General features: G+C 38.0%; 1 protein-coding gene across 4 annotated transcripts in view; it reads right to left on the minus strand.

Moving 5' to 3' along the window:
• The window catches only part of LOC134794182 (potassium channel subfamily K member 1-like), a 101,665-nt gene that overhangs the window by 18,602 nt on the left and 57,458 nt on the right, over nucleotides 1-25,605 (minus strand). Inside the window, exons 2-3 of one of the 4 annotated variants that reach the window (XM_063765913.1) lie at nucleotides 18,900-19,008; nucleotides 3,802-3,915 (exon numbers count right to left, since the gene is read on the minus strand). In XM_063765913.1, the coding sequence (XP_063621983.1) occupies nucleotides 3,802-3,915; nucleotides 18,900-18,999 (214 nt within the window). In that variant the 5' untranslated portion in view covers nucleotides 19,000-19,008. Of the gene's footprint in view, nucleotides 1-3,801; nucleotides 3,916-18,309; nucleotides 18,414-18,603; nucleotides 18,709-18,751; nucleotides 18,798-18,899; nucleotides 19,009-25,605 lie in introns of those variants that run through there. The other 3 variants (XM_063765916.1, XM_063765914.1, XM_063765915.1) reach the window with 3 other exon arrangements.

Below are 25,605 nucleotides of genomic sequence, written 5' to 3' on the forward strand. Positions count from 1 at the left end.
AAGTCGGTTATTTTAGTCAGTGCCAGGGAGTGTTAAACCGTATCAATAAGATTATCTTTAATTTTTAATACGTATAATGAGTTAATGACTGATGTTTGACGTTTGTCTTTTATTTTGCTAGAATTACATAATGATCTACTTAGATCAAGTGTCAAGATAAATTAAATGACGTCAATGTGCCAATTGTAAACAGTAGAGGCGTGGCTTCCGATATAATGATATAAACATAATAATTAATATAATTATTGCACTTATTTATTATTATACGGCGCATAATGTTTTATTACATACGTTTTCCCTAAGATAACGAAAGTTCATGCTCCACATTGCATCATAGATACCTACCTACATAACATAATATACACACAATGATTTACGATTGACCGTTGCAAGGAAAGGTCCCAACTCTCAATTGATTTTATTGAATCTCCTTTAACTGGATAAAGGCCCGACTTCACCGCTGCTTAAAAACCGTAACGTTACGGAATCACAGTGACGCATCGTAAGCGTAAGTACCGCTTTTATCGCATGCTCCACACACCGCTGCTTAAAAAACGGTGACGGTGCGGAATCGCAGTGACGTGCCGTAAACTTTACGAATTCACATGGAGGACATGCGTTAAAATCGTGACAGTACAATTACGATGCGTCACTGCGATTCCGTAACGTCACCGTTTTTTAAGCAGCGGTGTCGTCGGACCTCAATTCTTTTTTTTTGGTGCTCTCATGAGCACCAAAAAAAAAGAATTGAGGTCCGACGATACACATTCATATGTGTATACTTATAGTTAGGGACAAGTGAAGAAAGAACTTGCAGTTTCTTAGGAATATAAATAATGTGATCGTAAACACAATCACAGAAGAGAAAATTATACAAAGCAGAAAAACATAAGAAGGAGAAAGTGCCAAGAAATGGACTTCCAGGTCGGATCTTCAGATGTTTCATTTTAAATCATAGTTGTAGATGGATTACCAAGTATCTGTAAAAGTTAAAGTTTCGATTTATAGTTTGCTTTATATTTTAAACCTACTTCCATCGCAATTCAGCGCGGTAACGCAGCGAGTGTGATGGGCACCTTTGCGCCGGGGGTAGCGCGGGGAGGCCTCTATCAGTAGTTTTTATATTCCTTGTTGCATTTTAGATATATTTAGGGTTGTTAGTTTTAATTTATAATAATACTATTCATAGATATATTTAGTTCATAAGTTATTTATTTGTCTTTCTACTGTCTTTTTCAATGAAATAAACCATTGTATTCAACCAGCAAACATAAGAAAACACTTCAAATTTTGCTTTAATTATATTATTATAAGATAAATAGCTGGCTGAAACACTTCTACAACAATGATCCTAATTCTAAACACGACTTTTTATGAAGACTATCAGTCTATATTACATCATCATCATATCAGCCAGAGGACGTCCACTGCTGGACATAGGCCTCCCCCAAAGAGTGCCACAATTACCGGTCTTGCGCCACCCGCATCCAGCGGACTCCCGCGACCTTTACCAGGTCATCAGTCCACCTTGTGTAGGGTCTACCCACTCTGCGCCTTCCGGTACGTGGTCGCCACTCGAGAACCTTTCCGCCTCAATGGACATCGGCTCTACAGGTAATAACTACGGTTCTACGGGCGTTCTATATTACATGCGTGTCTCTAATAAAGTATAAGTAACAATGTCTAAAAGCTAGTGTATTTAATGTCAAAACCAAGAAAGACAAACGACGAAAGTTACGACATATCTGAAACTTACCTACGTCACGTAATGTGATACTTTGGCGCCGCTCATACAAATAGAAATAGCAGAAGAAATAGGAATTTTCCAACAAGGTCGCTCTGATATTGGATTAAAAATTACTTAACAATGTCGCTATAGCCCATATATAAAAAATGTGATTATATCAATTACTAAACAGATAAATTTACTTACAATGTAAACAATGATAAGTGATAACATGTGTTCGACTTCATAAAGTCGACTGATAAACTGACCGAATTAATTTGGGCCTAAGTCAGTCATGGTCAATATAAGGAGCGCCCACACTAGTGCGCAAAACATGCAAGTTAAATGACAACCTACGGTTACCTATCTCATCTCCGAAAATTTTAAATCCGATTATTAAAATCCCGAAATTTTCATTTGACCGAACGCGTTTTTAAAACCGTTGTATTTTTAGAAGGGTGGGAAAAATGCGTTGGTGCGTGTTTCAATAGAGGTAACAGCAGGGTGTCATCTATTGGGCATTAGCATGTCGAGCACTAGTACCACCACCTTACTTTGTCATGAAACTATTAAATTGATACGAGTAGGTACTATTTATGATATGAGCTATTTTATAAATGTTGATTAATTTAAGAGTACCTTCGTCGATAAATCAGTTTATATTGTCATTGTTCGTGCTAATAAAATGATAGTCGTGAATCTTTTGTAATAGGGTCGCGTCGAGGTAATAATAATAACAATCGGGTACAAGTGACAGTAAAAGTCGTCCCGCCATCCCTTTTCGGTCTGCCTGCACCCCGGCTTTCACGATCTATGGTGTTCAGTGGGTCTCAATTGCTAACCATTTTGGCCTACCTCTCCGCAGTACCGTCTTTACCTAAAGGGCACACGGGGCCCGTGCCCAGGGCCCCCATCCTCAGGGGGCCCCGAAGGACAGACAGTAACAGTATATTTGATTAGGTACCCATAATAAGTAAAAGATCATAGTAGAAAAATGTTAGTTTAATTAGCTTTCTTTACTTTCCAAAAGGGCCCTAAATTCTTATGTGCCCAGGGGCCCCAGCGTAGTTTAAGACGGCCCTGCCTAGATATATTTAGGGTTAAACAATGATAAGTGATAACATGTGTTCGACTTCATAAAGTCGACTGATAAACTGACCGAATTAATTTGGGCCTAAGTCAGTCATGGTCAATATAAGGAGCGCCCACACTAGTGCGCAAAACATGCAAGTTAAATGACAACCTATGGTTACCTATCTCATCTCCGAAAATTTTAAATCCGATTATTAAAATCCCGAAATTTTCATTTGACCGAACGCGTTTTTAAAACCGTTGTATTTTTAGAAGGGTGGGAAAAATGCGTTGGTGCGTGTTTCAATAGAGGTAACAGCAGGGTGTCATCTATTGGGCATTAGCATGTCGAGCACTAGTACCACCACCTTACTTTGTCATGAAACTATTAAATTGATACGAGTAGGTACTATTTATGATATGAGCTATTTTATAAATGTTGATTAATTTAAGAGTACCTTCGTCGATAAATCAGTTTATATTGTCATTGTTCGTGCTAATAAAATGATAGTCGTGAATCTTTTGTAATAGGGTCGCGTCGAGGTAATAATAATAACAATCGGGTACAAGTGACAGTAAAAGTCGTCCCGCCATCCCTTTTCGGTCTGCCTGCACCCCGGCTTTCACGATCTATGGTGTTCAGTGGGTCTCAATTGCTAACCATTTTGGCCTACCTCTCCGCAGTACCGTCTTTACCTAAAGGGCACACGGGGCCCGTGCCTTGGGCCCCCATCCTCAGGGGGCCCCGAAGGACAGACAGTAACAGTATATTTGATTAGGTACCCATAATAAGTAAAAGATCATAGTAGAAAAATGTTAGTTTAATTAGCTTTCTTTACTTTCCAAAAGGGCCCTAAATTCTTATGTGCCCAGGGGCCCCAGCGTAGTTTAAGACGGCCCTGCCTATCCGGATGCATACGGGAGACATTCGCTCAGTCCCATAAGACTAAAGTTAAACCTGGAAATAAATATATTGTAGCAAAATAAGACTAAACTAATCTAACCTGAGATACAAGGATGGTCCCGCAAGAAGTCGTGCTTGTACTTTTGGACCTGCCGAGCCCTTAAGTCGTCTGGTTGACCCTTCTGACCTTCCAATTGCTGGAATATCAGCGCTCCTGAAATAAAAAATAATAAATAAATACATTTTTATAAAAAAAACTGTGTTTAATAACTATTTACTCTTGGCATAAGACATTTTTACCGAACCCCTAAACTGTATTTGTTTATTTTTACTGAGACTGTAAGTAGATACTGTATAGTCCGACAAGAAATTGTAGAAAATTATTGAGGGCGCCACTTCCTACGTAACAGTCACATTTTTGACGTAAAATGCATAAACATGACAACGGCAACAATTTAGTATGGATTTTTTAAATTCCATTTTATTTATACTTGGTCAAGCAGGTCTTGTCAGTAGAAAAAGGCGGCAAATTTGAAAAATGTAGGTGCGAAGGGATATCGTCCCATAGAAAATTTGAATTTCACGCCTTTTTTTACTGACAAGATTTGCTTGACCAGCTATAATTTATACTATTTTATGACACCATATACATAGAGTCGGACCAAGACAAGTCTGCAGCGGATTTGATAGCCCACGCAGTGCAAGTGTTATTTATACGTCATAATTTTATAGAAGTTTGACGTTTAAAATAACACTTGCACTGCGTGGGCTATCAAATCCGCTGCAGACTTTTCTTGGTCCGACTCTAGTAAGAGGGTCTCCCTTAATATGTAGAAGCTTGAAGTTTCGCAAGCCCCTGCGACCTTCCCAGGACAGACGTCGCGACCTACAGGTTAAAGGTAGAAAAATACTAATGTAACAGCAATGAATTTGTACGTTCGAGTTCACAAAAATCTTTACAAACCGACGTTCCAAAAATATTTACACGAACTTATTGCCAGTGTCTATCAGGCTTGATAATGATCATTGATAATATATGATATTCGCCAGTAACTGGCCGGTTTTAGTAACTGGCCGCCCGAAACTAAAAATGAATTTTATTCATTCACTTATAAACAGAACTCATTTTAGTATAAGGCGGCTAGTTATTGAAGACTGGCCAGTTATTGAAACCTTATACTAAAATGAATTCTGTTTATAGGTGAATAGAATTCATTTGGTGGCCAATTACTAACAGTGGCCAGTTACTGGCGAATTACCCTATTTTTGGAACGTTGGGTTGTAAATATGTTTGTGAACTCGACTGTACACCTGCCACGGCTTTGCTCTTAGATTTGCGTTAGGCGTTTTAATATTCGAACATGTATTTTTCCCCGATTTTTATAGTCATGAAGTTTATTTACTTAAGGCGTTTATGGCTTAGATTTAGATTTATTTATTCCATAATATGAAATTACATTATAAATTACTTTTTTTTTTGGCGTCATAATTTCTTATAAGTTTGACATTTAAAGTAACACTTGCACTGCGTGTGCTATCAAAATCGTTGCAGACTTATCTTGGTTCTCTATTCATAAACGTCTGTCAAATAACAACTAACAAACCGTTGATAATCGTTTGCCCCTATCCGTCATTTTGACATTTCTGTTTGTTAGAATGAGACATAATTTAACTAACAGATATTTTTAAGAGGATGCTAAGTTTTATGAATAACGGGGCTAAGTATACTATACTCTCTCTCTCTCTCTCTCTCTTAGCATATTTTCGTCCACTGCTGAACATATGCCTCTTTCATGGGTTTCCACCAGGAAAATAGAGTTTCTTTCCAATGAATCGAAAAACTGACGAATTTTCAGTAAAAAACCTCTTACTTTCTAATATTTTGATAGGTAATGTTGTCAGTTAATTGGTGAGAGGGCTTCATTTTGCTGAGCGTGTCCTTTATAAACATAATGAAGTACTTTTTAAGTAAAGGGAAGTAAGTATAAGTACGTGTAAGAGGGATAATTAAAATAACACAGGCAACACGGCACGTGCTTAGTAAGTTCGTGGGTCCTCAAACTCGCTTTGTTCAAGTTTGTACACAGATTTATAACAGTGAGCACGTTGAAGAATTATATAAATAATATACATTTTTTGAATGGGAATTATGGACAATCATAGAGGTCCGAATTTGTGAATCATACATATTTAGGCAATAAAAAAAATTGAAATCCATTATTTAACGTTAAATGGGAAATAGGTCCCTTATCGTATTTATTCAACTCTTTGAAAGTGGCTTTGTCACAGATTGTATAATATACTTTTCACCACACCAACTCGGAAAGGCTTACTTTGCACTTCAAAAACTGATAGCAAAGTTGCGTTTTATTCGCATGTGAGGCAAAGTAATCAAATGCAAATTTTGAGTCGATTTCTTATGTTTGCTTGTAGAATTGAGTTTTAAATGACAATTTTGGATGATAAATATGTAATAACATTCATTTGGATTTGATTTTATTTGATATTTTACATTTAATATTTGCTTCGGATTGGTGTGGTGAAAAATTTTTCACCTCAGCAGCTCGAACAAGGGTACTTTGCTTCTTAAAAACAGTGAGCAAAATGCGATTTTGCTCACTGAGTCATTTTGTCTCACTCAGTGAGCAAAATCGCATTTTGCTCACTGAGTGTGTCTCACTGAGTGAGCAAAATACGATTTTGCTCACTGAGTGAGACAAAATGACATTCAAGTGACCTTTATAGTCAAATGTCATTTCAACATGCGGGGTCTAATACAAGTTCGATATACTTGGGTTCTATTATCTCTGTCCCTCTAGGTATGTTCTCACTGCTTAGGGTGAAAAATTTTGTGTACTACACGAGATCAAAGTTATTTACATCTCGTGCGCTTTTGAATCCCTTACTACGCTCAAGATTCTAAATTAGATTCACTCGCTACGCTCGTGAATCTATCATAGAATCTTTCGCTTGCACGGGACTCAAAATAAGCACTCGAAGAAATATCAAACTTTGATCTCTTGTTGTACAAATAACTATTGTGTTTCGCTCGGGGGCAAATCTTGTTTAACCCTCGTACTTTGAAACCCTCACAACGCTTAAGATTCCATTTTTCGAACCACTCGCTACGCTCGTGGTTCAAATTTGGAATCTTTCGCTTGCTCGGGTATCAATATTAGCACGAGCGGTTAAACAACAACTTTGCCCCCTTGTAAAACAAATAACTATTTTAACGAGCTTTGTTGTAATTTCTAACTATAACTAATAACCATAGAATGAAGTTAATTCTAATAGGCTTTCGTACTGAACAACTCTTAATATGGGACCAAAGCCGAAATCGCGAAAAAAATTTGGCTGTCCCATAGCAACCAGCGCGCGGCATCACATCAGCCGAGATGTATGAAACCAAATTTTTTTTTTCGCGATTTCGCCATTGGTCTCATAATATAGCAGGAGATCTAAGGTCCACCATCTTGCATTTTGGAGACAAAGCAAACCGCTTGGAACAGGTATTCCTGGGGGTGATCTGAGCTGATTAAGCCCGGTTGCCAATAGGTTCCCCCCAGGAGGTGGGCAGGGGAGGGGGGGTAAAAGTGCCTCCGGCGCGCCTCACTCTAAGCTTTATATCTGCATACATCTCGCAACTATATCAAGTTTGGTGTCTTTTTCGTGTAATTCGAGGATGAAGAATTCATTTCTGTGACTAAATTTTCACTTACCCATACAAAAATTTCGAGAAATTTAAAATTAAAAAAAAAAAACGTTAAATTTTTTTTTCGTATATCCTCTAAAAAAATTAAACTATGAGGATTTGCTCTAGAAAAAAAATACCTGTGAATAGCCCAGTTATCCTACTATACAGAATAGTAAACTTGTCAAACACTTTTTTTCATAACTCTGTTAAAAAAAAATGTTTTGTGTCGCGCGGCGTACCTGCATTGTAAGAGCGGTATGCAGCGTTTAGGATTTTTAAGTATGTTTAGATGATTTCTGATAAGTTGTTATTCTTCTGGTTGTAGATTACATTAATAAATTACTTCTGGACGTGATATATATACAAATATAAATTAAATATATAAATAAAGATGTTGGGTTGATATATAAATAAATGTGATAAGTGATAAAATTAACATTATTATTTGTATTTCTTTTCCATATCTCGGGACCATGGGGTCCCGGACCTTTGGGAGACGTACGTGGGGACGAAGCCAACAGCGCAGAGGCCCTTTAAGGCACGTTAATCTAAAACCAAGGGATACATATGGTGTATACTATACCCGAACGCTCAATGTGATACATCCGGAGATGGTCCCCGCCAGGTGCAAAGACTATTGCAGTGCAGCACTTTTGTGCTGAGATGGGAACTAAGGTCATGAGCTATAGATTTGAAAGTTGAATGGACTGGATAATGGGCTATGGGAGAGACTAGCGGACACCTGCCGTGACAATCAGTCTCAAAATTGTAAATGACAGGTGGTGACTCGCCAACTCATTGAGTGGGCCCCGCGCACAGTGCGACAACAGGGCAACACTTTGGAGTGGCTGTGAGGTTGTCGAGAGGTGAGTCTGTGGTAGCCAGATCCCGATAATCCATTCAGCAGGCCGCCGGCGTTATGACATTTTACACTTCCAACCTGGAGCATAGGTCCCGCTCTTGCGACTCCATTCTGGCCGGCCAATCAAGGCAAGCACAGAGACGAGGGCCAGATGACAGGGCCCTCTGGAATAGGGGTCCGCGGTGTCGTCACTCACCGTCAGCTCGCCACAAGCTGCCCCCGCGGGACATTATTATTATTATTGTGGTGTTGTGGGGCTTTGAGTGTCGCATTGACCAGCATTGATCTATTGTGACGGCCCTTTAAGTTCATTACTAATGCCCGTTGCATCCAGAAAGTTCCAGATTCTTTGGGCCGTAATGTTTTGTACCTCATAGGGTTGCACTACGTGTCGCCCTAGAGGTAGGTACTTCTTTTTGACATTAGTAGTCCACAAGAACAGAGAATGTGCATTGCAGTCTCCTCTGACTCCTGACAGAACCTGCATGTCGCATCTTGTTTCTTGCCAATTTGAAACATATGTTTGTTCAACTTGCAGTGTCCAGACAGTATTCTGGTCACCGCACAGGTTTTGTGCCTTTTGAGTCTTAAAAGCTCCTTAGCAGTTTTGCTGTTGAACCCTTTGATCAGAGCTTTCGAGTGTTCTTGTCCTTTAACGAAATTCCACCAATCGATTGCTCTCGTTTTTTCTAAGTTGCTGAGCAGAGAATATGCATCTCGTTTTGTGCTTCCACAGAAGGGTTCTGGGCCGACCAGGGGTGTGTCTGCGCCCTTTCTAGCAAGTTCGTCCGCTTCTTCGTTTCCGTTAATATCGGAGTGCCCTGGTACCCATCTAAGTGTAACTTTGTTGGAGTAAGCCAGTGCATTTAGGTTTGTTTTACAGTTCTGGACTAGTTTTGAGTTTGACTCAAGGGATTCTAGTGCCAGCTGAGCAGCCTGGCTGTCTGAGTTGATGTAGATAAGCTGGTGTCTTAGGTTTCTATCCAGGTTGATCTCCGCACATTTGTTGATGGCGAAGACTTCTGCCTGGAAGATTGAGGCCAGTGTGCCCATGCTGACGCTAGTTCTGAGCTTAGATCTCTCACCATAGATCCCACATCCTACATCATTGCCTTTCTTGGAAGCATCTGTATACCAGATGTGGCTTCCCTCTTCGACGTACATTTGGTTGTTGATCCATTTGTCTCTAGGAGGTATTTCTACTGTGTACAGTTTGGTGAGATGACATTCGGTGTGCGTGTCATCAGTGGGCATGCTAAGGGCTCTATTCGCAAAAACCCAGGCCTTTAGGCTTTAGGCTTTAATGCCTGAGAGCGCCATTTTGGCCTGTTTAGCGTGCATATTCTGTAGACGCACTGCTTGGCCTCCTTTTGCACCTGCAAGTGGAGTGGTATGATTTCCAGCAGTGCATCTAGGGCCGCTCCCGGTGTCGAGGAGTAGGCGCCTGTTACTGTTAAACAAGCCGTGCGTTGCAGGCTGCTTAGAGTGTCTATTGCTGTCTTTTGGCTGGTTTTGTTACACCAGACTGCGGAGGCGTAGGTGACAATTGGCCTCACTACCGCTGTGTATAACCACATAGCAATTTGGATCTTAAGCCCCATCTTGCTCCTGCCATTCGACAGCATGACCACATGGCCATTTTCGCTTTTTGTATAATGTTTCTCAGGTGAGGGTTCCAACTAGTTCCAAGTTAACTTTTGGTCAAAGGTGACCCCTAGATACTTGACCTCTGCCGAGAACGGTATTATTTGTCCATTAAGTCTTGGTTTTGTGAGTTTATCGAGCTTCCGTTTCCTTGTGAATGGTTAAATGGCTATTACAGTCTTGCTCGGATTAATGGACAAGTCATTTTCTCTATACCATTTGAATATTGTGTTTAGAGCTCCTTGCATTAGGTTAGATATTGTGTTGAGGCAAGGGCCTTTGACGATGACCACAAGGTCGTCGGCATATCCTTGTGTATCAAAGTCTTGGCTTGACATGATTGCAAGAAGTTGGTCCACTGCTAGGGTCCATAATTGTGGGGATAAAACGCCTCCTTGTAGGCACCCTTTAGTGGTATAAAATTCATGCTCTATATATAGTATTGATGGTCAGAGTGGCTACTCTGTTTGAGAGCATGCTATGTACCCATCTGGTGGTTTCGTCTACTCCCTTTGATTTCATACCATTGAGTATGGTCTCTGTGGGCGTATTGTCGAAAGCACCTTCAACATCAAGGAACGCACATAGAGCGGTTTGCTTTTCCTCTAGGGTTTTCTGCACCTTGTCAACCTGGTTGAAAATTATTTCGGCGACACGGCGGTTTTCAGTTGTGTCGCATGTTCCGGTGTAGGATTTGGTCTATGTTTGGGGACAGATTATATTAGCCCCTCAGCAACAGCCACCATGCCCTGCTGATTGGGGCTGGTCCAAACAACATGGTTATTGGGAGCCCATATGGACAAGCCTACCTGCGGCGGCTGCTGCTTGTTTAGAGCTTATTCGTTGCCGCTGCAAAACAAAATGCGCAGGGAGGTGCAACTGCGTTAAAAAAAACCTAAAATGCCCAGTCCCATGGGCATGTAATGGCAATTACGAACAATATATATATCTTATTTTAATCCGCATTTTTTGTCAAACATCTCCTATATTAGCGAAAGTTTTCCCAACATCTTTATTTATATATTTAATTTATATTTGTATCACGTCCAGAAGTAATTTTTTAATGTTTTCTACCACCAGAAGAATAACAACTTATCAGAAATCATCTAAACATAGTTAAAAATCCTAAACGTTGCATACCACTCTTACAATACAGGTACGCCGCGCGGCACAAAACTTTTTTTTTAACAGAGTTATGAAAAAAAATGTTTGACAAGTTTACTATTCTGTATAGTAGGAGAACTGGGCTATTCACAGGTTTTTTTTTTCTAGAGCAAATCCTCATAGTATACATTTTGTAGAGGATTTACGAAAAAAAAATCTAAAGGTTTTTTTTGTATTTTGAATTTTTCGATTTTTTTGTATGGGTGAGTTAAAATTTAGTCACAGAAATGAATTCTTCATCCTCGAATTATACGAAAATGACACCAAACTTGATATAGTTGCGAGATGTATGCAGATATAAAGCTTAGAGTGAGGCGCGCCGGAGGCACTTTTACCCCCCCTCCCCTGCCCACCTGCTGGGGGGAACCTCTTGGCAACCGGGCTTAATCAGCTCAGATCACCCCCAGGAACACCTGTTCCAAGCGGTTTGCTTTGTCTCCAAAATGCAAGGTCCCCTTAGAAAACGGGACCTTAGATCTCATGCTAATAAAAGTTGTTCAGTAGGTATGACCTATAAAGTCACTACGCAAGTACGCAGTGTATGGCTGGATTGGCTGGTGATTAAAATTTCATCCTGTATATAAATATTAAGTTCACTTCTTCCATTTCTTATACTACATATTAGTTAATACGATATTGTATTTCTGTATTCTGAAATAAGTTTTGATAATTTGATTATTTAACACTTTAAACTCTCGCGTTCTGTACCTACACATATTTAATTACACAAACAGGTCTACCACCACGTTATAATTTCATTGTTTTTACCTTAAATTCCTACGCAATTTCTTTGTCTACCCCGGACATTTTTATAAACTAATTTCTGGTAGTTTAGTGGTGTTTTATTTATCTCCGTTGACATTTGCTGGGACGTAAGTCTTTCCGTGACCACAGCTGGTGCAACTAAGCTGAAACGTCAGAATTTAAGGTTAAAACAATCAAATTATATCGCGGTAGACCCGTTTGTGTAATTAAAAATTTAATTATAATTAAGTAAATCCGTACTGTTTTTAGACTGGCAACCAATCTCAAACTTTGCGGAGCAGGTGTTCAAGGTATTGGACAACTTTTGGGTCTCTTTTGTTCTTTCGCTACCTATCTATAAATTAGTTTAGATTATTTGCATACCTTATGGAGTACATAGGGACATTAGGTACTACGTTGAAAGTAAACATCAATAACTTGCGGTATATATATATTTAAACATAATATCTGGGAGACCAAGCTTTGCTAGGAAAACATATAAAAACTCAAAAATGCGCGTTTTCCCAGAGATAAGACTAACTAGATCAATTTATCACCCCCGAAAACCTTCTAGCAATATCATCGAAATCGTTAGAGCCGTTTCCGAGATCCCCGAAATATATAAATAAACAAGAATTAAGTTAGGGAAGAGTAACTAATAGTATTGTTATTTATAAGTCCATCATAGGCACTATTTGTCTTTTGCAATGGGTTGGCAACTGTCAAAGGTTTGCATAGATGGCGCCATCGTAGCTTGCCCCTTTTTCCATGAGATTTGACTTAAAGGGCCGGCATCCAGGGTATTAAAAAAACAAAAATTTGATACAATTCTAGGGATTGACAGGGCAAGCTATGATGGCGCCATCTGCTAAAAACTTCCACCGGCCAACCCCATTGTCAGATGGGCAGATTTGTTGTTGTCAATTTCTTATAGACAAATTTCGATAAAATTTGACGGACAGATATCCCTATTCTGTACAATAGGGTATTTTCCTAGTAGTCAAATCAGTTACTTTTTTAGAACTGGCAGAACGATTTGCTAAATTAATATGGAATTTATATGAAACATTACATCGTGACGTCACGGTCAACTCACCTACTTTTTATATTTCTACCCGGTTTATTAAATAGAACTTTTGTTTAAAAATAACTCCTATCTATGTTTTTCTAATAATTATCTGGTGCTTTATTTCATGCATGGCGAAAAATAATTTATTTTAAATACAGTATAATACCCTATTTAAGCGTAATTTTACCGTAGGGTAGACTGGGTACGGTTGTGCCAGGGTACGGTAGTGACAGTCGTTATAACATCGAAACTATACGGATCGTGGGGTAGACTTCAAGGGGAGAAAGAAGCGGCATACAAGTCTGAATGCGTGTCCCAGTATTCCGTTAGCCAGCGCGCGACGTTAAAGTAAGCAGGAGCCCACATTGCTTTTCAACATTCAAAAGTATTTTTTTTTGTTCGATTTCTTTCGATAATTGCCGGTAATTGGATACAGATAGATTATTTACAATTTTTTTAGTTATAAGTTGATCATTAATAGGTAATTACGAGTGATTACTTTTTATGTAGATTATTAGACCCAGACATGGCGATTTTTTTATTTTAGAAAGTGTAGGTTGGGTACGCTTGTGACAAATTTTGTGGGTACGGTTGTGACTACCAAACTTAAGGCAAAGCAGAGAGATTGTTGGCAGTGCTGCTTTTACAACAGCAAACAACAATAGAAAAACATATAATAACATACACACACCGTATAAATATACATAAATAAATAATAATAAATAAATAATAAATACATATTACGGACATTTTTTACACAAATTGACTAAGCCCCACGGTAAGCTCAAGAAAGCTTGTGTTGTGGGTACTCAGACAACGATATATATAATATATAAATACTTAAATACATAGAAAACAACCATGACTCAGGAACAAATATCTGTATCATCATACAAATAAATGCCCTTACCAGGATTCGAACCTGGGACCATCGGCTTCATAGGCAGGGTCACTACCCACTAGGCCAGACCGGTCGTCAATATAATATACACATATAATATATACATACTTATAATATACACATACAATATATATATATAAGACGAAACATGTAGAGTTTATAAATAGATTATGAATCTTACATAGTGAAGCGCAGATTTTAGTTCATTTGCTATATTAGTTTAACTAACTTTGTTTTATTGTGTTATGTTACATATTTGTAACAATAAAAGTAATTATAAACCATTTTGGTATATGTTTTATGCCTGTCACTACCGACCCCAACCACTGTCACTAACGTCCTTGGGGTGTGGCCGGTTGTGACACTTTCCCTTTTTTTCTAATTTGATCTTATGACTAATACAGCGTCTATAGGCAACATATTTTAGTATTTTTACGTAGACAAATGTACAAATTACGATTCATGTTACTTTTTTCTCAGTTTTCTGGTAAATTAACAAAATTATTGACGTTCAAACCAAAATTGGCACAACCGTACCCAGTTTACCCTATGTCCTAAAAAATATTTCCCTGAGTTACTAAAAGTATGGAATTTTCGCAAGTCAACGAAAAACTACTTAATGGTTGTCATTTTTTATTTATCCCGCTCAGAACGAGAAGGTCTTCAAATCAGCAAAATTTCATCGAAATGTAACGAAAAAAAATCAACAACAAATAAAAAAATCGACCCATATAGCAGACGACGTAGTCACTAGTCAAACATAGCCAATACGCGCAGATAGTCCTAACGATTCCTAACTAAAAGTAAAAGTGAATAGTTCACTTCTTTAATTCATTAAAAGGGTCTTTAAACTTCAAAATTTACCACGTAAAGAACGTAACATTCCCCGAAGTCAGCGTTCTGAGATGTCTGGCGTTTCGGCGATCGATCGAACTTCGTCTTCACTAATTTGATTATCTCCGAAGGTGCCAATAATGAATCTGCGAGCGACGAGTGTCAAAGATTCATTTTATCTAGGTACATAAGTATCTACCTAGATAAATAGAATGCTTTGTTTTATAAACTTTTGTGTGGAAAGGAATAGTGTCTAATAAACGTTGCCAAGAAAATAAAACAAAAATTCGCGGATATAGCCTGTCCGCTTTTCTAAGATCAAGTACGCCATACCATAGTAGTTACCGTTTCGGTGCGGATGGCACGACAGGCGTGTCATCAATGTTTTTAACGTGCGGCGTATGACACGACAGGCGTGCCATCATATTTTATGGCGTAAGGCACATGGTGTCATGAAATAATTGTTCGCCGCCACAGCCAAAAGTTTTCGAAAATGGAAGACGCAACAAACCGGTTAATACCTATACTTTGGCGAACTTGATCTTAGAAATCGGACAGGGTATATAATATTGATAAAAATAGTTAGAATTTTATACGAGCTCTAATGCGTACCTATGTTCTCGTCTATACTCTGTATCTTTAGGTATTTATTAAATAAAAGTAAACAAATAATTTGTACATTTTCGGGTAGTTATAACATTTATTGGTTAACCAACCAAATACAAAACTGCCTGGGTCAGTCACTGAACGACCTAACTTTAACCTACATTATTTGATCTTGCAATGTTTTCATCTACCCTCAACTGGCTTAAGGAGCCATTTGACGGTAGATTTTGTTTACTTTTATTAAATACCTAAAAATACAGACTACAGCATTTTATGAAGTTCTCCTATTTGTGCAAAAATAATGGTTTTAGATAAAAAAAATAATAATATCGTTTAATTTTATATAGACATATTTCAACAAGTATTAATATAAAAATACAATAATATATCATTTATTTCGGGTAGAATGAAAGACATGGAAAGTAATGTAACCTACTAGGAAAAAGGAAAACTCTCAAGTAAAGCGGAGTCCTTCGCTTTATTTCAGAGTTTTTGCTTTTGTTAGAAAAGAAACAGAAAAAATATTTGATCAGCAATTTCCATGAAATCTGTGGGTTATTAGAAACAAAGAAAATTAATACCGTAAAATGGGGTGAGTTGGGTGAAATTTGACTTTCAAACCTCGAAAAATTTTTATTTTTACATGTGAAAACTGAATGATGTATATAATAAGTGGTTCGGACGTTTGTATTTTATTTTGGGTAGTTCCATTTCATAACTTTGACGATAAAGAGGAAAACCCACCTCACCCCGTAGTGCCTCGTATTTGGGGTGAGAGGGTTTTTTATACAAAGGTGATTTTGGAAGATTGTTGGATCGATTTTTTTTTTATTATGAATATTACTATAGCTCCATTTTAAATTGGAATACATTATTTTTGTAGCAGTAGCCTTAAAAACCCACCTCACCCCCCTCTCAATCCTTCTCTCCCCATTCATAACCCATAGGTCCCCGCGAAACCTACTCACCCCGTTTTACGGTAACGCCATAAATGCCAAGTAACCGTGTATAATATAATAAAAATCTAACGGATTATAAATAAATATTTGATATCACACGACCCAAAAACTTATTATATTACTTTATTCGTTTGAAAATAGAATCCACAGTCCTCAGTCCAATCACGTCGCTAAAAATGGGCAAAAACCTGAGAACTTGCGGCTGAGACGATTTATAACACTTCCAAGTTGAAATTAACGTTGCGAGATTTTGGAAAAAGCCCGCAATTCAGCGCAAGTTGTAGATGAGACAATTCCAGTAGGGGTGATGATGGGATGGGAACCTTTGCAATTTTATTACTTATTTAAACATGCATGCATGCATTTTGATTTTTTAACATAGGTACCTATGGGATTCGGTCCATCTCACCTTAATCTTAAAGGGATATGAACTTATATTTATATACGTCCATTAAATATAATTAAATATATTCATATAAGGTCAAGTGTCAGGCGGGGTAAGGGGCATATTTTGCTCGGGGCAAGAGAAACAGTAGACTCTGACCACGCTGGCTTTGCACAAACTTGGCAGTATGAATGCATACCTACATATCCCTATAAGCTCCATACTAGACGTACCACTTGACATTAAAACTTGGCGTGGTCTAATTTTGAGGATTCCCTACGATGAAATAGCTCTTTCTAGAAATATAAAAATAAAATGATTCAAATCTACGAAACAAATGCAGCGATATTAAAAGTAAATAAAGGTCCAATTTCAGAAACCTCTAACACTTTGGTAAATACCTTAACGCACATTTTCACGCACATAATTACAAATTACGTCTATTGGTCCGTTTTCAATGCTCATTCGAAATGTTGCGTGCAGAGAATCTTTTCTGCTTTTGTAGTCTGATTGCAACTGACCTTGTAGAAAATACATTTTATACTCTGGCAAAGCCAGCTTTGTCGGTAAAAAAAGGGGCATGAAAACTGTAGGCGCGAAGGATCAATCTCCCATACAAAATTAGAATATTTCGCCCTTTTCTCAGTAGTGGTTTTGTCCGAGTATAACACCATTATTAAACTAATGGACTGCGTTCCAAGTAACAGATTTTTATGAGCAACTTCTGCCCGTAAGAAAAATTGTAAGATGGTAACGGAGACGTAACATGAAGTCTCGTAAATGTCATCTGCCGCTCCGTTGGTAAGTTACAGAACGGTAGCTACCTCTTAACACATCTTAAACGCTTCATAAAATATTAATGTTTTACCCTCGAATGAGAATTTATCAAGTTGACAAGGATAAAAACTCGGCTTAGGTACTAGTGGTGGATATGGCAAGGCTGGTGGTGGCTTTTCTTAAAACTAGGTAGTTAAAATAGTTTGACCTTTACTACAACTTATCCCACTCGGATCTTTATCGGATCAACAAATTAAATTCATTACGTCTGCCAATTACCTACCAGTCAGACGACAAGAACTTTTCCAGAATAAAATCCCTAATATTTAAGCGAAAGAAAACCTCTAGATTGTAGGGAAAATCTCCGTAATTTTACCAGGAATTTGTGTTTAACAAGGACCAACTTGAAATGTTTCTAGTTCTTTGAACTGAATTCCTTTTATATTAATATAGGTACAAAATTCCTGAATTTTGCCTTCATGTAGGTAAAGTAAGCCTAATCTAATTATTTTTAATAGTTCTACCCTAAAAGAGATCGCTTTTTAGTAATAAGACCGCCTGTTGTTTATTTCTTGATTTTCTGTATTCTTTGTATTGTTTTCTGTATTGAGGTGTGCAGTAAAGAGTATTTGTATTGTATTGTATAGTCCCATTTACCACTCGTGAGGTATAGGGCCATAAAGAGCGTTAGGGTCAGTACCCGCAGCCATGGCCTCACGCCTCACGCGTATATCCGTTATACACCCCGGCATCACTAGACGCATTGTTTTCACCACGTCTCTTCATTCTACGGAATGTCCCATGCTACTTACCACTCGTGACTCTCGTGAGGTACAGAGCCATAAAGAGCGTTAGGGTCAGTACGCGCTGCCATGGCCTCACGCGTATTTCCGTTATACACCCCGGCATCACTAGACGCATCGTTGTCACCACGTATCTTTCTTCTACGGTATATCCCATGCTACTTACCATTCGCGAGGTAGAGGGCCATAAAGAGCGTTAGGGTCAGTACGAGCAGCCATGGCCTCACGCGTATGCTCGTTATACACCCCGGCATCACTAGACGCATCGTTTTCACCGTCTCTTCATTCTACGGAATGTCTCATGCTACTTACCATTCGTGAGGTAGAGGGCCATAAAGAGCATTAGGGTCAGTACGCGCAGCCATGGCCTCACGCGTATGCTAGTTATACAACCCGGCATCACTAGACGCATCGTTTTCACCACGCCTCTTCCTTCTATGGAATGTCCCATGCTACTTACCACTCGTGAGGTAAAGGGCCATAAAGAGCGTTAGGGTCAGTACGCGCAGCCATGGCCTCACGCGTATGCTAGTTATACACCCCGGCATCACTAGACGCATCGTTTTCACCACGCCTCTTCCTTCTATGGAATGTCCCATGCTACTTACCACTCGTGAGGTAGAGGGCCATAAAGAGCGTTAGGGTCAGTACGCGCAGCCATAGCCTCACGTGTATTTCTGTTATACACCCCGAAATCACTAGACGCATCGTTTTCACCACGTCTCTTCATTCTACGGAATGTCCCATGCTACTTACCACTAGTGAGGTAGAGGGCCATAAAGAGCGTTAGGGTCAGTACGCGCAGCCATGGCCTCACGCGCATGTCCGTTATACACCCTGGCATCACTAAACGCATCGTTTATACCTGAAACAATTAAATTTATATTATTATGATTAGATTATTTTTCTACTTAGTCTACTTACAAAATAACAAAGACACACATGTCTTCAGTAGGTATTTATTTTTCGTTTTGCAGTAATATCAAACCAATATCGCAAAAGAAAGTTCTATGTCGTAGTAAAGTTACTAGGTACGACATAGAAGACAGCCAACGAATTATTTAAAATCTTATTCCAATGGCAGACATCCCAAATTCGTAAATAAAACTGTAGGTAACGTCCAATTCCAAATCGATTTCAATTTGTTTCTAGGGCTCTAAAATTCGCGGATCCATCTGGCCGAATGGATTTACTCCGTTGTTTCACCGAGTTTGAGTTGTTTTATAAATGTTTTTATTTAGGTTTGGAATTAAATTGCATTTTAGTTTTAGGCAGTCAAAGCCGTCAAGGGGAATATTACATATACAGTGGAATACCTATATAGTGGTAGTGATGATGAGACATCATCATCATAAGAGCTGTATTTTAGCACCAAATTGACGTGGGCAATGTTGGCCACAACCCCGGATATCTTTGCCCGCCCTCTAAAACGCCAAAAAAGTGGGTAAAAAAAGGACCTTAATTTTTTTTCTTCAAGTAAACTAACGCGGTTGATTACAATGGACGTGCTGAGCAAAAAAAAGTCATACGATCACTTTTTTTTTTGAGAAATTCGTGTTTTTTCGAAAAAAGCGGGCAAAGTTGGCTATATTGACGGAACCAGCAGGCGTATTATGGATCGCTTTATCCACGTGATAAAATAACTGTCACTTTCTAACTCCGCGGGATAGAAATAGACGTACACCGTTTTATCACGCTGTCACGTAGACAAAAACGACCATCATATCCGTACTGATAAGTAATTATAGCTTTCTCAGAGGTAAAAATCTACACAACATGCGATTCGGAAATTTGCAGCCATGACTAGGTAGTAAATATATCAAGTTCCCAGTTCCCACGTGGAGCAGTAATCCGTCCGGAAATGAGCTGAAATCAGCTTTTATTAAGGTATGAATTCATAAACTCCGAGCGTCATTTTTGTGTTCATGCATTTTACTTAGAATATCTGGGAGACCGAGGTTTGCTCGGAAAACATATAAAAACTCTTGTACCGTAAAATGGGGTGAGTAGGGACAAACCTGACATTCAAACCTGGATAACATTTTATTTTTACATTTTATGCTAACTTAATTTTATTAATAAATGTTCCGGCCGTTTGTATTTTAGTTTTTGTATGATTTTCGGTAGTTCCATTTCATAACTTTAACGATAAATACAAAATTCTTCCTCGATTGGATTTCATACAAAAGGTGATTTTTTTCGTTGTTGAATTGTTTTTTTCTTATTATGAATATTACTATAGCTCCATTTGTAATAGGAATACATTATTTAGGTAGCAGTAGCCTTTAAAAACCATCTCACCCCCCTGTCACCCTTCTCTCCCCATTCATACCCGACTCTCCTCGCAATCCCTCCTCACCCCATTTTACGGTATGATTTTGTTGGACATATTCAGAGCTAATCCAACCTTGAGAAACATAGATTCAGAACAAAGGATAAATTGTTACTCTTAGGTCAGTAGTTAAATATACCCAAACCGTAAACCTAAATCTATTAGCGCTAAACCCTCTACAAATTTGTGTAGGTTAGGTATCTTTTATAATTAACTAATACTTTCTTCATCACACTTCGGTTCGCAAGGTAAATATTTATTTTAACCTACTTAAAAGCAGTGTGGATTCCCCTTAATAATTCCTAGTGTTGCCATTTTACCCCTTTAAATTATTTACCCTTCCGCCGGCATTACATTATGACGGTAACAAAGTGTTGTTAGGAAGTCGACTGTACTTCGCAAATCGGCTTACGGCCGTCAACGGGTGACTTATTGGACGTACAGTTGGCTTGGGAAATGGGAGCATTTTATTTAGCTTTTAACGTGGAATTTCTATTTTGTTCCGTGCTGTTTTAAGTTGCGAGGCGACTGTCACATTAAAATAAAACTCTTTAAATTGTTCTAGCCGGTTTTAGAGCGGATATAATTTGAAATTACAATTTCAATTAAGTAGTTTTATTTTATTCATCAGAATCATAAGATTAGTTGATTTACATAATAAATAACACTTATCTTACAATTTATGAACTTATTATAATAATATCTTATACTTGAAATAAAAATTATTTACCTAAGTAGATAAATATTTAGATTTGCTATCTTAAATACATGTTATATTGTTTTAATGATTACAAAGTTTTCAGGATTATTTAAATGATGTTCGCACGTCGATACTAGGAAAGGAACATCTCTAAAATAGATGGTATACCTATACAATTAAATATACAATTAGATAATTGCAACCACATTTAAATTTAATGAGAATTCAAAATAATTGACGACACGCAAGGTAGTATGATGTTACATACATGTTACCTACATTTAAAATCGAGTTTCTCATTATTATTGTGAATATCGCCACTCGAAGAGGTTTATAAATCTGAGAACTTTTCATAGGGATATAATGCATTGCGGCTGATACAACACTGAAGCAGGTATTTATTTAGAAAGCGCGCAGAAATCGCGAAGCGTCTGGTTGACGTAACTGGTGACCGAAGAGCTGGCGGCTACCTCGCACAACGCATCAGCGTTGCGATACAGCGAGGAAATGCTGCCAGTATCCTTGGTACAATGCCTCAAGGGCCTATTTTAGATTTAAGCTAGTTAAAGTTTCGTTTAGTAGTACCACTGTATATGCCTTGTATGAGTTGTATGTGAATAAATTATTTTAGAAAGTAGGCACGTAGCGTGAGCCGTTAGCCCCTCTTTGAGCTACATTTAACCTTCCATTTGCATAATTTTTCAGAAACCCCCCTAAGCGTTGGTGCGGGATAAGCCAGAATTAGATCAAGTTATCCCTTGAGTTAATGGCTGCTGATAAAAAAAATTACACAAAAAGTAATTGATTAGGTTATTGTAAGGATTAGTCTTCTTTTTTAATGGAATATTAATAGGGAATATTAGGCAAAGCTCTGCGTAGGTGGCACCTTTGTGGCACATACAGTAAACAAACCACATTGACACATCACACGTCACGTCCATCACATGGCCTACCGCGAAACAAGAAAATCGAAATTTCGTTATCTAATCTCTCTATCACTCTTGCATACCTATTCGAGCGATAAAGAGGCAGATAACTAAATTTCGATTTTCGCGTTTACCGGTAGGCCCTTGTAAACAAACCGTCTTGATGCATCAATGTCATATTTTATTGTCTGTGAAAACTTGTCCAAAAAGAGTTTAAGGCACAGTATGTATAAGTTAGTCTATCAATTTACTGAGTCGGTAGTGCTGCATTCTGGCGGCAGAACATTGCAATAATATTGATGTTATTAACAACCGCTAAAATTTGGAAATATATTTACATATCAGTTTAGTCAGAACTAGATTGCCTGTGCCTGTGCTATTAATCAGCCATTGTGCAGGTTGTTCGAGTATTAGACATTGTAGCCAAGCTGCAGGCGTATGATGGATAGCGTTATTCACGTGATAAAATAAGCGGAAATTTTGAATTACTTATTATTATCACACCGTTATTATTGTTTGTAGGAACTCCTGTCTTTTGAGGCTAAATTTGAAGAACTCGCTATTTTTAACGGACTTCAAAATGAGGAGGATTCGTCGGAATCTTTTTTATCTTATCTCATATTTTCGACTATTTCATCGTCGACCTGACGAAACTTTTTCATTGTTTCTACGTTACACTAGCTGTAAGTTTTTCTTAAGTTACTTAACAGTGAGTATTATTGTATATGATGGAATAAAAATGAGTCCACACTTAAATACCAAACAAGAAAGTGCCAAAAAATACTAAATTTACTTTTCTAAAGAAGTCTTTATCTGTGAATTCGGCACGTCGTTCGTAATTGTTTACATTTTACGTTTACCAAACCCGAGGCTCATTTAAATACTGGAAAAGTTGAACATACCTAGTTAATGAAATTAGTTGACAAAGGCGGTAATAAGTCGGAAAATCCAATAAAGGGTACCAGTGTCGAGATTGGCTGTGGAATTTATACCTCGTTATCGAACTTGAGCGTAGCATAGCCAGATACCAATATTACCAATTCAAAGTTACATTCTGACATCAAAATTATGTCTTCAACTGTTTATCCAAAAGTTATAAAAAAATATATCTGAGTTTCTCACAATGAGCCCTTTCATTTGATATATAACACAACATGGTTTGCATAACATCGTTTTTTAATTTTCTCATTTACCCCCCTAAAGTAACCCCTATGTTTAAAATTCATTTGTTAATGTTACATGCCCGCTTTTGGGTCACAGACTTACATATATGAGTACCAAATTTCGAATTAATCGGTCCAGTAGTTTCGGAGAAAATGGGCTGTGACAGACAGACAGGTAGACGCACGTAGACACACGGTGTGATCCTATAAGGGTTCCGTAGAATTTCTCGAAGACATTTTATAACTTTATAAGAACTTTTTGTAAATTGTGCATTGTTGCACAAAACTACCTCACACTAACATCGACACTGCACTAGTTCCGAATCGACTTTATATCGTTTCCAATACTTCAAACATGAGTTTTAGACAGAACTCGTGTCATATAAGCTTTGGAAGTTGTAGAAGTCATACAATGGGTTCATAAGTAGGTATACCCTTATACCCGAAAGGGTCAAACAGATTTCAGAAAAAGATCTCTTTTGTAGAAAATATTACTAAAATTAACGACTCACAGCGAGATATAAAAATATCACGTTTCTTATTTGAGTTTTTGCCTGTGTAGCTTGCCTATAGTATGCTTCGTAGCTTTGAACCTTTTAGAAAGTGTATTTAGTTATTGAAATATTGCACTGTTTACTAACAGTGACTACTCAGAAGTAACAGTGACCTGAGCCTCTACCATCAGTTTTAACATTGACATAACGCTCACGTCTACGTAATTTACTTTCTGTACATCTCGCTTCCACTATTGCTCGCATATGCGAGTACGAGCGAGATGCATAGAAAGTAAGTTACGTAAACGTGAGCGTTATGTCAATGTCAAAACTGGTGGTAGCCGTATAGGTACTCAGTGAGTAATCATTTATTACTTCCATAGGTAAGTACATTAGGTGTTACATTTCGATATTGGACAGCTATGAAACCCTGTAAGGTGCAAGTTACAGGTCTATCTCTAATGTGACATCGATTTTGTGAAACTCAAGTCTCGGAATGTTTCTCAACTTTCCAATGTACCTACCGCCCCTGGCCACGCTTCAGGCCTCGGGCATCAATGCAATGTTGCGTCGCCTCGATTCGAGTTTTGTTCGAAGTTCTGAACACCTGTGTACAGTAGACTTACGTATAAGTAATAAATTGTAATATTATACCTCTGGAATTTGGATTGTGCGTCACATGTAAATGTTATATATTGCACGAATTACTCGTGCAATATATAACATTTACACAATTTATACTACAATCAAACATAAATGAATAAGTTGCTACGTGGAAGACTTGCAAGTGTTTTACATGAAGTAGATACTACCGAAAAGGTTACCGTATATGTGTTAAAACTTTGCATCTATCCGTGTTGTTGAGTAAAACAGAAAGCGAAAACTATTTTTTTATAAAATGCAGCTGATTTATTAACATTTATGAATCGCCATAAAGTGTTAACCCGTGGGTACGCATCCAAACAACGCCAGGTCGTTGATCAAATACTTGAGGCTAGTTACTAACACTTAATTTAAATAGGGTTATTTTACATACTTGTCTCGGATATATGTCGTGCACAGCTCAGCACAGAGTAGCGTGAGTAATCCTTAACTACGAGTATACCAATGTAAATCCGACTTAAACGTACTGCCCTTATTAAATAAATACAGCGCTCGCACCTACTCTGATAGAATCAAAGGGCCTTTGCTCTCGAATTTGCAACTCAATTGTCGCTTATATAACAAGATTATCCGCCATCGTGATGGATTTATACCCCATTTTGGAGTCGGCACGAGCTCGATACGACTTATTAAATAAATGACGGCGTAGGAAAAGTAAATCGTTTTAGTCCTGCGTTTGTGCTTACAAACGTCCATGTAGAAATGTATATAAAATGTACTTGTAACATTTCATTACACGCGTAAAAATATATTGCATATAAAAGAGAAGTAACCGTAATAAAGTGTTTAAAGTAAAGGGTTAATCTTAGGACAAATAACGTGATTCCTATTTAATTGAACCAGCCGTCGTATTATGGATGGCTTTATCCATCTTTATCCACGTGATAAAATAACTGTCACTTTTTAACACTGTGGGATAGAAAGTGACGGACGCCGTTTTATCACACTGTCACCTAGACAAGAACGACTATCATATCCGTACAGCACGACGTACCTTGTAGTAGAAATAAAACATGAAATGAACTTTTTATATTTGTGTTATTATAGAAACACAATTATTTGCAACCGTACAACTTGCGATGGCCATGATTGTCCAAGAAGGATGTTGAAGGAAAAAAGTGTTGCCAGTAACATTTTGGTCAACAAATTAAAATAAAATCATACTTTTTGTTCTTGAACTTGCC

The sequence above is a fragment of the Cydia splendana genome, chromosome 10, assembly GCF_910591565.1.
Source record: "Cydia splendana chromosome 10, ilCydSple1.2, whole genome shotgun sequence".
Classification (NCBI taxonomy): Eukaryota; Metazoa; Arthropoda; class Insecta; order Lepidoptera; family Tortricidae; genus Cydia; species Cydia splendana.